Here is a 13,412-nt window from a genome sequence, read left to right on the forward strand (position 1 = left end):
AATAAATTCCCTGGCCCAAACCAGCCTTCGAGCTGTTCATTTCCCACTTTAGCTGAGGCTACACGACCATTTCCCCCACCCCACCCTCACCCTAATGCCCCCATCCATGTTGTTCGCAGTATAGACTTAACCACTACTGCAGCTATCAGTGACTGGCTTCCCAGCTGACTGCTACACCAGCTGTCTCCTGGCAGAGAAAGGATACTGAAATCAGAGACATGCATCGAAGAAGCATATTATCTATATGGGGAGAGACAACAGAGCTGTGAAGTGCAGAGGAATCTGGGTCGCCCAGTGTACAAATCACAAAAGGTTAGTATGCAAGCACAGGAAGGAATTAGCAAAGCTGAATACAAAACTGAACTGAATACAAAAGTAGAGAGGCTATGCATCGGTTATGCCGGACATTTGGTGAGACTATACCGGGAAGTGCTGTTTTCAGTATTGGCACCCTTATTTACGAATGGATGTATGCAGTTCAGGGAAGGTTTACTAGACTAATGCCTGGGATGGACGGATTGGCTATTGAGGAAAAGGTTTACAGGCCAGGCTCGTATTTACTAGAGTTTCGAAGAGTGAGAGATGACTAGATTGAAAAATATACAATCCTGAGAGGTCTGGACATGGCGGATGTGGAAAGTATGTGGAATCTCAAACTCGGGACCCCTGTTTAAATGCAAGGGGTCGCCCATTTCAGACAGAGGTGAAGAGATTTTCTTCTCTGAGGGTTGCGATTCTTTGGAACTCACCTCATCCAAAGGAGTTGGAAGCAAAGTCTTTGAATATTTTTGTTGCGAAGAAAGATACATCCATGATAAGCAATGGGATGAAAGGTTATCGGGAGTTAGGCAGGAGTGTGGGGCTGCGGTTACAATCAGATCAGTCATGACCTTATTGAATGGCGGCGCAGGCTTGAGGGGCTGGGAGGCCTACCCCAGCTCCCAATTCGTAGTCCCGTATATTTGTATGTCTGTGCAGAGGGGCATCTCGAATAGTGGGTCCCTCCAACCTGCTGACCGACCGACTCACTGTGGGCTACACCAGTAAAAATTAAAATGGTCAAAAGCTCTCTCCAAACGCAACCGCCTTGAGGGATGCAATTAAATTTCTTTTCTTTTTACCCGGTCTCCATAGCTGTTTTTTTTGACTAGCATTGCTTGAAGGCTGCGAAGAACTTTGATGCAGAGCTTCTCTTCCGTTGACATGAGAGTCTTTGTGTGCTGAATTAATCTAGAAAAATAAACAGATTAAGAAGAAGATAAATTGTGGAACACTTCACACCTGACCACCGCCCCCAACCCATCCCCCCAATTTCCCCCCTCACAGTGTTAACAACTCTTGCTTAAATGGTGAGGTCTAACCCTGGATTTAGGGACACAGACTGCATCATGATCTGGATGGCAGGCATGGTGGCAATCACATTCCAATCTACGGGTCAAATTGATGGGTTGGATCGTCGGAGACAGGAGGAGAAATAGATGGACCTCAGAGACTGTGATTAGGCTCAGTCAGAGTTTGGGTAGGGGACCGAGTTATTTCTGCAGAACTTTCTCTCCTGAGGTTAGATAAGAGGCTTAACTAATGATATGTAAGGAAGATCGCAAGTTTGCTGTTGAGGGGTTAGGCGTTCGGTCACGGTGCTTGGAGGTTTCTGCTGGGTCAGGATCGGGATTGGTGATCTCAGGAGTGGAAGTGGCTTTAATAAGTTCTTAACTGTTTTTTAATTTAATGTTAAGCAGCACAGACACTGGGTGCCTCCAGAGCAAACCATGGTTACAGAAGGGACCATAAATAGGGGTTAAGCCGCTTACTTCCATCTATAAATGATCCAATGTCTACTTCAGATGTAGATGAAGGACATATTTTGCTCGTCTTTTCCAAGAAGATGGCCTGTGCATTTCATATCGGAAGTGTGCATGAGCATCTCAGAACCTTTCTTGATCCTTATGTTGCACTATGTGACCCAATTTAGCCTCTAAACTGAGCTATAATTGCTCAGCCACCTCATATTGTGACCTTTAGTCACTGGCTAGTAAGCATGAATAATATCCTCATAATTTTGCCTGCCTTTGTGGAAACATAATTTGATCAGTTTTAATATAACTGATCAAATTATATTTCCACAAAGGCAGGCAAAATTATTGGTTACAACCGGGACTATTAATTAATTGCGGCCCTTTAAAATTGTGAATTTCTGAATGTGGCCCTTGCACGGAAAAGTTTGCCCACCCCTGAGTTATATGGTTCCTACTGGATGACATGTTTTTACAGTGTTTTTAATCTATGGTGTTGATACTCAATATCATACCAGCTCAATATATAGTTGGAACACTTTAAAATGTACATATTCAGTTGTGAAATGCTTTGGAGTGTCTTGCGCTCGTGAAAGTCTTTCTCTTTATTTCTTGTAAAATGCTTGGAATTTGTCTGCAGTTGTTACAAACTACACTGGCCACTAAAACAAAAGCAGTTTTTTGTTTTAATAGAGAGACATGTGACATAGGCACAGAGCAAGAGATTTGACTTGGCACGGTTTGAATAAGCGGTTCATACACTCTTGAAAAAATTCCTTTTGTTACTTATGAATTATAAAGCACCTCCAACATCATCCATATTTCAATTAACTTTGTATAATTTAACTGGGATCTAATACACAGAGATCCCTGAGTTTCATTACACCCAGCACCTCTACTGAAACTCACTTCACCCTCCGCCTTTACAGCTATCAAAGTGACAATTATCCTGCATTGTACAGACATGAAAGGATTTGAAAGCATTTCTTTTGTTCACAGGACGTGGGTGAACATGCCATGATCATGATTAATGCCCATCCCAAGTTATCCCCAGATGGTTGATATTTTGAACTGCTGTAATCCTTCTGTCCCTACAATGATGTTGGTAGAAATCTCCAGGATTTTGACTCAATAATGATGAAAGTACAGATCAAGTCAGATCAGTTGCTTGGGAGTAATGGTGTTTTCACAGTGTCACTATTCATTTCGTTCTTGGTAGAGGTCGTTGGGGGAGATTTGTCATCAAAATTAACCTTGGCAGATTTCACATACTTCAGCCATGGTGTGCTGATGTATATTTAGTTCAGTGACAGGGCTGTCAATAAAGTTAACTGCTCTGTCCTTGAGCTTCTTGAATGTTGCAGCTGCACTTGGCCAGGCGAGTGGTAAATATTCCACCATATGTCTGCCTCAAGCCTTGACTTGAGGGTGAAGAGGCATTGCAAGGTCTGGAGATGAACCCTCCATCCCAGAGTACCGAGTCTCTATTCAGCTCTCATAGCCATAGTTTTGACATATAGTGGATTTAGTTAACTTTCTGGCTACTGGTTACCCCCATGATTGTCAATGGCTGGCACTCAACAATAACACTGAAGATCAAGGGGAGGTGGTTGGGCTTTCTCTAGTTAGAAATGATTATTAAATGGCATTTGTGTGGTTCACACATTAGGCGGAATTCTCCGGCTGTTCATATCAGTGGGATCCTCTACTTCTGCTGACTGTGCACCTGTGGGTTTCCTGGGGGAGTGGAGTGGGATTCAATGGGAAATTCCATTGATAGCGGTAGAACCAGAGGAATCCCACCGCAGCGAACAGCGGCTGCCTTCCTGCTGCAAGAAAAGGGGAGGCGGTGGCGTAATGGTATTGGACTAGTAAACCAGAGTTCCAGAGTAAGGCTCTGGGGACCTTGGTTTGAATCCCTCCACTGCGGATGGTGGAATTCAAATTCAATAAAAATCTGGAATTACAACTCGGATGATAACCATGAGACCACTGTCGTAAAAACCCATCTGGTTTACTCATGTCCTTTAAGGAAGGAAATCTGCTGTCCTTACCTTGCCTGGCCATGTGACTCCAGACCCACAGCAATGTGGTTGACTCTTAAATGCCTCCTCAAGGGCAATTAGGGATGGGCAATAAATGCTGGCACAGCTGGCGATGCCCACATGCCAGGAACAAATTTTTTAAAATGCCTCAGGGGGGCCGGAGAATTCTCCCCATTAATATTAATCTATGGGCTGGATTCTCCGCGCCCCGACACTGAAATCACGGCCGGCGCGGGGGCGGAGAATCCATTTCCCCGTACGGAATCGGGACAGGCATTGGTTCCCTGATTCTGCAGCCCCCGAAAAGCGACGTTTACGCTGCGCCGCCCAGCACCTACCTGGATCCATTGCTGGAGGCCCGCTCCGCCATTCTCCACACCCGACCGACCGAAGTCCCGATGGCGTGGATCTAGTATGGTCCAGCCGGTCGGGATACTCGAATGGTGGCTGCGGTCTCAGGCTGCGAGGGCGGGCCGATCGGAGGCCCTGTACACGGGCGGGCAATGTTTGGGAGGGCTGTCAAGGTCGGCCGCGCGGCCGATCGGGATGTTTATTTTCAAGGTCTAGCTCCGCAATCCGCCGTGGAGCATCGCGTGGCCGCTGGAGGCCGCCACCATGCGCTTGCGCGGCCTCCAACCCGGAAGTGCGAGGGCCCGTATCTGCAGCAAAAGATGCTAGATTTACGCTGGGTCCCTGCTAGCTCCATGCGGGTCTGGGAATATGTGGCCCTTTCATGCCAGTTTTATCTTTATCTCTATTGTCACAAGTAGGCTTACATTAACACTGCAATGAAGTTACTGTGAAATGCCCTTAGTTGCCACACTCCGGTGCCTGTTCGAGTACACAGAGGGAGAATTCAGAATGTCCAATTCACTTAACAGCACGTCTTTCGAGACCTGTGCAAGGAAACCGGAGCATCTGGAGGAAACGCACGCAGACACGGGGAGAATGTACAGACTCCGCACAGACAGTGACCCAAGCTGCGAATCGAACATGGGACCTTGGTGCTGTGAAGCAACAGTGCTGGAACCGTGCCACCCATGCTTGCCACCTGTCAGTTCCAACATGGATATTGTTCAAGTCCTCCTGCAGACTGCCATAGGCAACTTCATGATCACTCCAGTTATGAATTGAACTGAACAATGATATCCATAAACATGCAATGCCAATCCTGACCTCATAGTGCAGAGAGGTTTCTGTTAAAACAGTTGAATATAGTTGACCAAATGACACTGCGTTTAACTGCATGTTTCCTGTCGTGCGCAATGCCGAGAAATACAATGCTATGAACCACCATGGCGGAGGTGGAAGAGACCCGCTCCACCGCGCATGCGCCGGTGGTGACATCAGCGGCCGCTGACGCTCCTGCGCATGTGCGGGCCGGCGAAGGCCTTTCGGCCAGCCCCGACGCCGGGTGACATAGCGCCAAAGGCCGTTGGCGCAGTTTTGTCGGCAGAGCAGGAGCCACTCAGGCGCAGGCCTAGCCCCTAAAGTACGGAGAATTCCGCACCTTTGGGGAGGCCCGACGCCGGAGTGGTTGGCGCCACTCCGCTACACCGGGACCCCCCGCCCCGACGGGTAGGGGAGAATTTTGCCCCAGTACTGAACAGCTCTCGCCCAAGGTCTCTGAAGTAAAGAAGATAGAGCCCAATGCCTCAGGTACCTCAGGAATCTGCACAATAAATCAGACTAGCTGTCTCACTTAGAAATGAAGATTTGCAAAAAGTGATCCCCCCCACAATGTGCGGGAGTTACATCGCAACGTCACGCAAGATGGCATTATATCTCACAAGGCATTGCAAGCCAGGAAGATCCCGGGAGCAGGGTCTCCGGGCTTCTATCGGCCACGCTGCACATGCAGCACGCAGCCTTCAGGTGCAGCGTGGCTGTTCAATCGCGCCCATACTCTCACTCACAGCGATAGTGATTTATCTCGGAGTGAAAACACTGATGCGATGCCGGTGAATGAAGCAGCTAATTCGTTAATCCTTTGGTGGTGTTGGTTGTGTTAAATTTAGAAGCCATCTCACTGTCAGAACTCCCCTGCTCTTCTTTGTATAGTGCCATTGCATTTTTACGACCACCTTTCATCACTTTGCAGATAACTGGGAGAAGCAGAAAGGAAATGCTGCAACCTAATGTATCCCAACTGTATTCCCAACTTCAGGAACTATGACGGTCACAGAAAAACTTGTTACCTTCTGTATTAGATGATACATAATTCATGACCACCTGCTTTTCTACAAAGCAGCTTTGATTGTCTTATTAGAGAATCAGTTTACACTGGCTGTATGAACAGTCATATAAATGCTATGTCCTTTTAAACTTCAGTAAAACACCATGAACATTACATCAAATCCATTGCGTTGGCTGTAACTTTGCCATGTTCAGCTACCATAAGTATCCATTGTTCAGATGGTGGGTACAGGGTTGGTTTGGGAGCGGATGGAGCCTGCTTCGTGCAGGGCCACCAGTTTGGCAGCCTTGGTTACGGTGCCTCTGCCGCTCCCGCTGGCGCGGTACTCCACCAGCTCTATCGTGGTAGCGGCTCTTCGGATCTGGGGCCAGTGCAGGAGGCATATACGGAAAGTGAGAGCATCGATGTGGACCCCAATCTGCGGCAATCACCGATTTGCCCCGGGGAACATGGACGGTGAGTATCGACTGTGGTGGAGGGCAGGGATTGTGAGAGTGGGTGATCTATTCCTGGAAGGGAGCTTCCTGAGCACGAGGGCGTTGGAGGAGAAGTTTGGGCGGGTGGGAGGGAATGATTTTAGATACTTACAGGTGCGGGATTTCGTGCGCAGGCTGGTGCCGTCCTTCCCACGCCTCCCGTCAAAGGGGAGGCAGGCCAGGGTGGTATCGAGGGGAGAGGTAGGTGAGAGTAGAATCTCAGATATTTACAAAGAACTAATGGGAGCAGAGGATACACAGACTGAAGCTTAAGTGGGAAGAGGAGCTCGGGGGGGGGGGGGGGGGGAATGGAGCATGGTATTTGGGCAGAAGCTCTGAGCAGAGTAAACATGACCGCAACATGCGCCAGGCTCAGTTTGATCCAGTTTAAGGTCGTGCACCGGGCCCACATGACGGTGGCCTGGATGAGTAAATTCTTCGGCTGGAGAACAAGTGTGCCAGATGCGCCGGTGGGCCAGCTAATCACGTGCATATGTTCTGTTTGGGCCGTAAACTCAGGGGGTACTGGCAGGGATTCGCAGACATCATGTCCCGGGTTTTGAAAACAGGGGTGGGAATGAGTCCTGAGGTGGCAATCTTTGGGGTGTCAGAGGACCTGGGAGTCCAGGAGAAGAAGGAGGCCGAAGTCTTGGCCTTTGCTTCCCTGGTAGCCCGGCGACGAATGCTGTTGGAATGGAGGGACTCAAGACCCCCGAAGACCCAAGTATGGCTGTCGGACATGGCAAGCTTTCTCGGTCTAGAAAAAATTAAGTTCGCCTTGAGAGGTTCACTATCGGGGTCCGCCCGGAAGTGGCAGCCATTCATTGACTTCTTTGTGGAGAATTAATCATCAGTGCGGCGGCGGCGGCGGCGGGGGGGGGGGGGGGGGGGGGGGCTAGGGTGGAGTAGAGTAGGGGGTGGTCTAGGCAGGCCCTTGCGAGAATGGAGTTGTGGTTTGTACTATGCGTTATTTGCTTTTCTTTTTGTACAGTACTATACAATGTTATTGTTTTATATGCCAAAAATACCTCAATAAAATTGTTTATTAAAAAAAAATCCAGTGTAATAATGAAGGAGTGCTACATTGTCAGAAGTGCAGAGACCCCATTTATCTCTTCAGGTGGATAGAGAAGCTCACACAATACTCTTGAAAGAAGATTATGGGGTTCTCTCATTGTCCTGACCAGCATTCCTCTCTCAAACAAAACCGCTGGAATGATAAACAATTAACTGGTCATTCGACTCATTTGCTGCTGTGGTATCTTGCTGTGCACAAATTAGCTGCTGGTTCTCCGAGCATAACAACTGCGACTGTATTTCTAAAGCTCATTGATGAGGCGACAGTGTCTGAGGATATAAGAAAGTGCTAAATAAGTGCAAGTTCTTTCTTTAACACCAACATTTAGAAGCATATACTGTAATGGGTAGGGAGTGGGAAAGATGCAGGTCGATCCAGAGTTGAAGGTTTGCACTAAGTGCTCAATTTGTTTTGCTGAAACCAAGATCCAAACAATCCAAAAATCAGAATGCAAACAATGCTGCAAGAGCATTTATATTTTACTCTGTGTTGGACAGCTTCATTTACTTTTGCAGTGATTCATGTATTTTAACAGCAATACATCTTTTTCACTGACATCATGCTGTCTGCGTTGTAACTGCCAGTTAGAGTAGGAGACAGCAATGCTACTTTGTTAATGAGTAAATTCTCCACCCTGGCATTCTATTCAGTGTTAGTCCTGTCTTGCTGACAAACTCTTCTTGTAATATTTGGCACTCAGCCTTAGTTTGCCCACTTACTTGGAGATAAATCCTCCACTTTCACACCGCAGCCTGGCTTCTGTTCCATCCATAAACAAAAGCTCTGGCCTATGCATGACGTCAACAAGAACAGAGAGCTCAGCCTCCACCAGAGGTTGGAGCCGATCTTCCAAAGTTGTTATGATGTCCTACAGAGAATGAAACAAGAATAAATACATATTCGAGGAGAGATAGATGTTTCAGTGCCATTTTCTTATATTCATTGACTCAGTCAGAGGGGTAAATTTTCCAGCCTCTCCCACTGCGGGAATGGTCGTAGACAGGATGAAAAATTTGATGGACTATTTAAAGATCCGTTGACCTCAGGCAGGAATTTCTGTTCTCGAGACAAGCTTGTCTGGAAAATCCCACATGTAGTATGCTTCTGACTGGAGGATCTTAACATATTGTACAATGAAGCTCTTATTAATTTTATCCATTATTTTGCCATGTAACTAGGCTACTTTCAACAAATTATTTTTGTGAACAGATGATCAGATATGCTGACTTTGTAGTATATAATGTTTATATGACAGATTTGGACTTACTTATCAGGAGTGCAATTATAAGTTTTGCAAATGGAGAAATGTAGAAGACTTTAGGAAAACATAGATAAATCAGATAAGTTAATTATGTTGTTTGTGCTAAAGCACTGCTTTTGAATTAAAATTTGTTAACAAAAGTGTAAAATGCACCTCACCATTACATGCTGGATGTGTGTTGTTTTTTTCATTATTGGGTAGCATATATAAGGCTTGGTTGAGAGTCCAGCCACCCATTACGCTTGTTGAAACACCTGAGCCCCACGGAACAGGTTGCTTTATTGACAGCTCAAACTCTCAGATCTTCGCAGTCAATTTCACAATGATTATTTCAACAAGGTTAAGTGGTTTCAAGGGTTTGCCAATTTTGTGATGGATACTTTAAAAATTCCAGGTGATTGACAGTTTTATTGCTTACTAGTCAAATTACTTTGACATAGTAGGAAGTTATGAATGAATTGCTTTATACATCCTGATGTCACTACAGGGCTCAATGGTTCATTACAGCATATAGTGGGTCAATGGGCACTAATTCAGTGAAGCTTAAGTTTACATTGAGAAGTCTCTAATCATGGGGTTTTGACGGAACATTAGAGGATCGTTTTGCCAAAAGTTAATGGAAGGATTTTCATACTATTGAGAATAGCTGGAACACTGAGATATTGAAGTGAATTCCAGAAGCCTGTGGCATACTTGGGTTGAATTCCAACAGTAGAAGCCAACGAATTTCAAAATCGCACAATTTATAATTAAAAAACTCGAGCGGAAATTGGAAGTAAAAAGGGGTTTATACTCTAAGGGCGGAATTTTCCCTTCTGGAACTAACTCCCATGACAGAGGTGAGGATGGGGAGTGCTTCTAGTCACTGAGGCCACTAGGAATTCACACAGTGTTGCATCATCCTGGCCTAATTAACTAAACTGTTTTTCACAGCGGATCAGACTGGATGGCACCCCCCCCCCCCCCCACCCCCATCCCCTCATCATATCCAGGTGCTAATTTTAAAATGGACCCAGGCATCAGCTGACCCACTGTTGAAGATGGGCCTCCATGAAGATCCTGTAGTCAGACTATCCCTGCTGTGTATGCTCCAGCCAACCCCTGCTGCATGTGATGTTTCAAAGTTCAGCCATTGGAGCTTCCATCTTTTCTCTGGATCTCCATGAGCTGCCCAGGTCTTCTTCAGGCATGTTTGACATGGCATGTCATGTTGGTCCAGAACTGTTCTGGACTGGTGTAATTTCCTGCCGGTGGCAGGGGCCTTCAACCAAGGTGGTGAGGGAGGGGGGGGGGGGTGACTTTGTTGGGGCCTTCCCATTAGTGGGATGCAAATTGATTTCACGCCGGCCTCTGTTGGGAATGGGGTCTTGCAATGACAGGAAGATCCCGACTAAATCGACTTTTCAGCTCCCACCACATTGCACCAACCCATCCGTGATCAAACCCGCCACAGGACGTGACTGCAAAATTCCCCCCTAGGTCTTGACAAACTGTAGCATTGAGTTAGTATTGCTCGCTGTGTTTACCTTTTTTAAATAGACAGTAAAGGTTGTTCTTTTTAAAAATATGTGATCTTGTGATGTAATTTCTTTCAGCTAAAGTCTAGGTATTCAAATTTCTCTCTGAACATTGATGCTGGCCACAAGGATTGTAACAAAGTTTACCTGACACCTGCAAAGTTAAACAGTTTAGTGATTTCTACCTGGCCTTGGCTCTTTATAGTGTTAATCAGTTGTTCCACTAAAAGATTGGAGGAGTACATAGAATAGTGCTTGCAAAGGACACGCTAACCTGTACTGAATGCAAGGGAACCCTTTTGTCACAGAGCCAGCTAACACCATTGTAGATACAGAAATTGGGAAATAAGTGCAAATGTCTGATCACAGGAGTGGTGCTGACCACTGGTGGAAGTGAGCTGTACCATTGAACCCATCACAATATTGATAGCAGACTGGACATTTGGAACAGAGACAATATAGTAAAATAAATTGGAGAGGGGGCATCAACAAATTAATGCCCCAAGATGCAAGAAACTAGTACACAATGTTATTGCTGAGCTAAAATGGACCACAAAAAGCATGAATCAGCCTTCCAATTGTTTTTTGCATCCATTCAGTGTAATTATGCTTACTTACAGCAACACTAATCCAAATTATAAGAATTGGTCTGAACATCATTAAAACTATTCGGCACAGTGGTTAACACTGCGGCCTCAAGCCTCCAGGGACCCCGTGTTCAATTGTGGCCTTGGGTGCCTGCCTGTGTGGAGTTTGCACATTCTCACTGTATCTTTGTGGGTTTCAGTGAAGGTTGGGGGGATTTGTCATGCTAAAGATTGTCCCCTTGTGTTGAACGATGTTAGGTGGGGTTACGGTGATATGGTGGGGGAGTGGGCTGAGGTCGAGTGCTCTTTCAGAGGGTGGATGCAGGCTCGATAAGCCGAACGGCCTCCTTCTGCACTGTAGGGATTCTGTGGATAATTTTCCAAGTATACACCAAAGGCCCAGAAACTTAACTTTCCTCAGAGCTGTTTTGGAAAATTCCAGAAGCTTCAACAAGTATGAAAGAGATGCATGAACTCTTCCTTAACTGCTCACTTGAGACAGTTCTGGCACTACCTTGTCAATCGTTACTTGTACTTCAGTGGTGATTTTCTTTGGAATTGCAGTGAAGGTGGATATCTTTTTATTGAAATAAAAATTGTAAACTGAAGTGGCAAACCTGTAGTTTCTCGATGATATTCTTGTAGTCCCACTGCTGCTGTGTGCCCGTTGAGCGTGGGAAAGCTCGGGTGCTAGCTTTCCAGTTTGGAGCATTCCTCTGAGATGCCAATGATTGGCTATTCAACAAATTGCGAGCTTGGTTGTCCAGGTCCATTGGAAGGGGTACTGAACGATTTTTTGCTAAAATGAAAGACCACGAGGTTACACTGGTTTCTGGGTTGCTAGAAAAAAGCTATGACGTGGAGATGCCGGCGTTGGACTGGGGTGAGCACAGTAAGAAGTCTTACAACACCAGATTAAAGTCCAACAGGCTTGTTTCAAACACGAGCTTTCGGAGCGCAGCTCCTTCCTCAAGTGAATGGAGAAGTATGATCCAGAAACATTTATATAGATGTAGTATAGATTATATAGATATAGACTTTGTTTATATATATAAATGTTTCTGGATCATACCTCTCTATTCACCTGAGGAAGGAGCTGCGCTCCGAAAGCTTGTGTTTGAAACAAACCTGTTGGACTTTAACCTGGTGTTGTAAGACTTCTTACAGAAAAAAGCTAGTGTGATCAGCTAAATGGCAGTTTTCCACAATCTCTTGAGACATCCTGTGCATTTGTTTTATATATATATGAAACAACTCTTAGCCAACCTAAACACTTAAAAATAGTCAGCGAGCATGATTAAATTCACTGAGGAAAGGCCCGTAAGTCATCCTACATCACTTAAAATAGTCAAACATAGCCTCCAAATGAACAATTTCATCAACAAAAAGCCGCCAACTAATTGAACTAAATCTGCGAGGGCTGGGGGGACAGGTGGGGGGTGGCTACGGGGTGTTCTGGGGCAACTATCTGGCAGGTCGGGTTGGCACACAGCTGGCGCCTGTTGTACGGTGCAACCGCTGCAGGTCGTCGTCATGCGCATGAGCAGCCGCGGACCCGGCAATTCTCTGGCCGTTTTTGTCGTGGAAGCCGGGCATTTTATGTGGCACGGCTGCTAGCCCCTCACCGGTCGGAGGATCGGTGCTGGGGCGCCGCCGATGTTTTTGACGTGAAACACCACGGATCCTCCAGACATAGTCTGGAAATTGGAGAATCCAACCCTTGACTGCCAATGTCATTCTGAATATTTTGCTGTGAGGAAGGGTATATTCCTCTGTGAACAGTTTTGGCCCCTTTATCTAAGTAAAGATTTGCCAGGATTGGAGGCAGTCCAGAGAAAGTTCACTAGGTTGAACTCGGGTATGGAGGCATTTTCTTATCAAGAAACGTTTTGTAGGTTGGGCCTGTACGCATTGTAGAAGAATGAGAGGCAGACTTGAGGCATGTAGGATACTTAGGGAGCTCGACAGGGTAGATGCTGAGAGGTTGTTCCTCCTTATGGGAAAGTCTAGGACCAGGGGATATAATCTTATTTTTAATAAATTTAAAGTACCCAATTAATAAAAGCAAATTACTGCGGATGCTGGAATCTGAAACCAAAAAGAAAATGCTGGAAAATCTCAGCAGGTCTGGCAGCTTCTGTAAGGAGAGAAAAGAGCTAACGTTTCGAGGCCAGATGTCCTTTAGTCAAAGCTGAGTATCCAATTGTTTGCTTTCCAATTAAGGGGCAATTTAGCATGGCCAATCCACCTAGCCTGCACATCTCTGGGTTATGGGGGTGAAACCCATGCAGACATGGGGAGAATGTGCAAACTACACACGGACAGTGACCCAGGGCCAGGATTCGAGCCCGGGTCCTCAGCGCCATAGTCCCAGTGCTAATCACTGCGCCACGTGCCGCCCCAAGGGGGCATAATCCAAGCGTGATTAATCGGTCGCCCATTTAAAACAGATATGAGG

General features: G+C 46.1%; 1 protein-coding gene across 2 annotated transcripts in view; it reads right to left on the bottom strand.

The window, feature by feature from the left end:
• itpr3 (inositol 1,4,5-trisphosphate receptor, type 3) overlaps positions 1-13,412 on the bottom strand; it is a 330,370-nt gene that overhangs the window by 69,744 nt on the left and 247,214 nt on the right. For both annotated transcript variants that reach the window (XM_038820893.1, XM_038820892.1), the window contains exons 35-37: positions 11,572-11,753; positions 8,309-8,457; positions 1,122-1,230 (exon numbers count right to left, since the gene is read on the bottom strand). In XM_038820893.1, the coding sequence (XP_038676821.1) occupies positions 1,122-1,230; positions 8,309-8,457; positions 11,572-11,753 (440 nt within the window). The remainder of the gene's footprint in view (positions 1-1,121; positions 1,231-8,308; positions 8,458-11,571; positions 11,754-13,412) is intronic.

Source organism: Scyliorhinus canicula, chromosome 15 (assembly GCF_902713615.1).
Source record: "Scyliorhinus canicula chromosome 15, sScyCan1.1, whole genome shotgun sequence".
Lineage (NCBI taxonomy): Eukaryota > Metazoa > Chordata > Chondrichthyes > Carcharhiniformes > Scyliorhinidae > Scyliorhinus > Scyliorhinus canicula.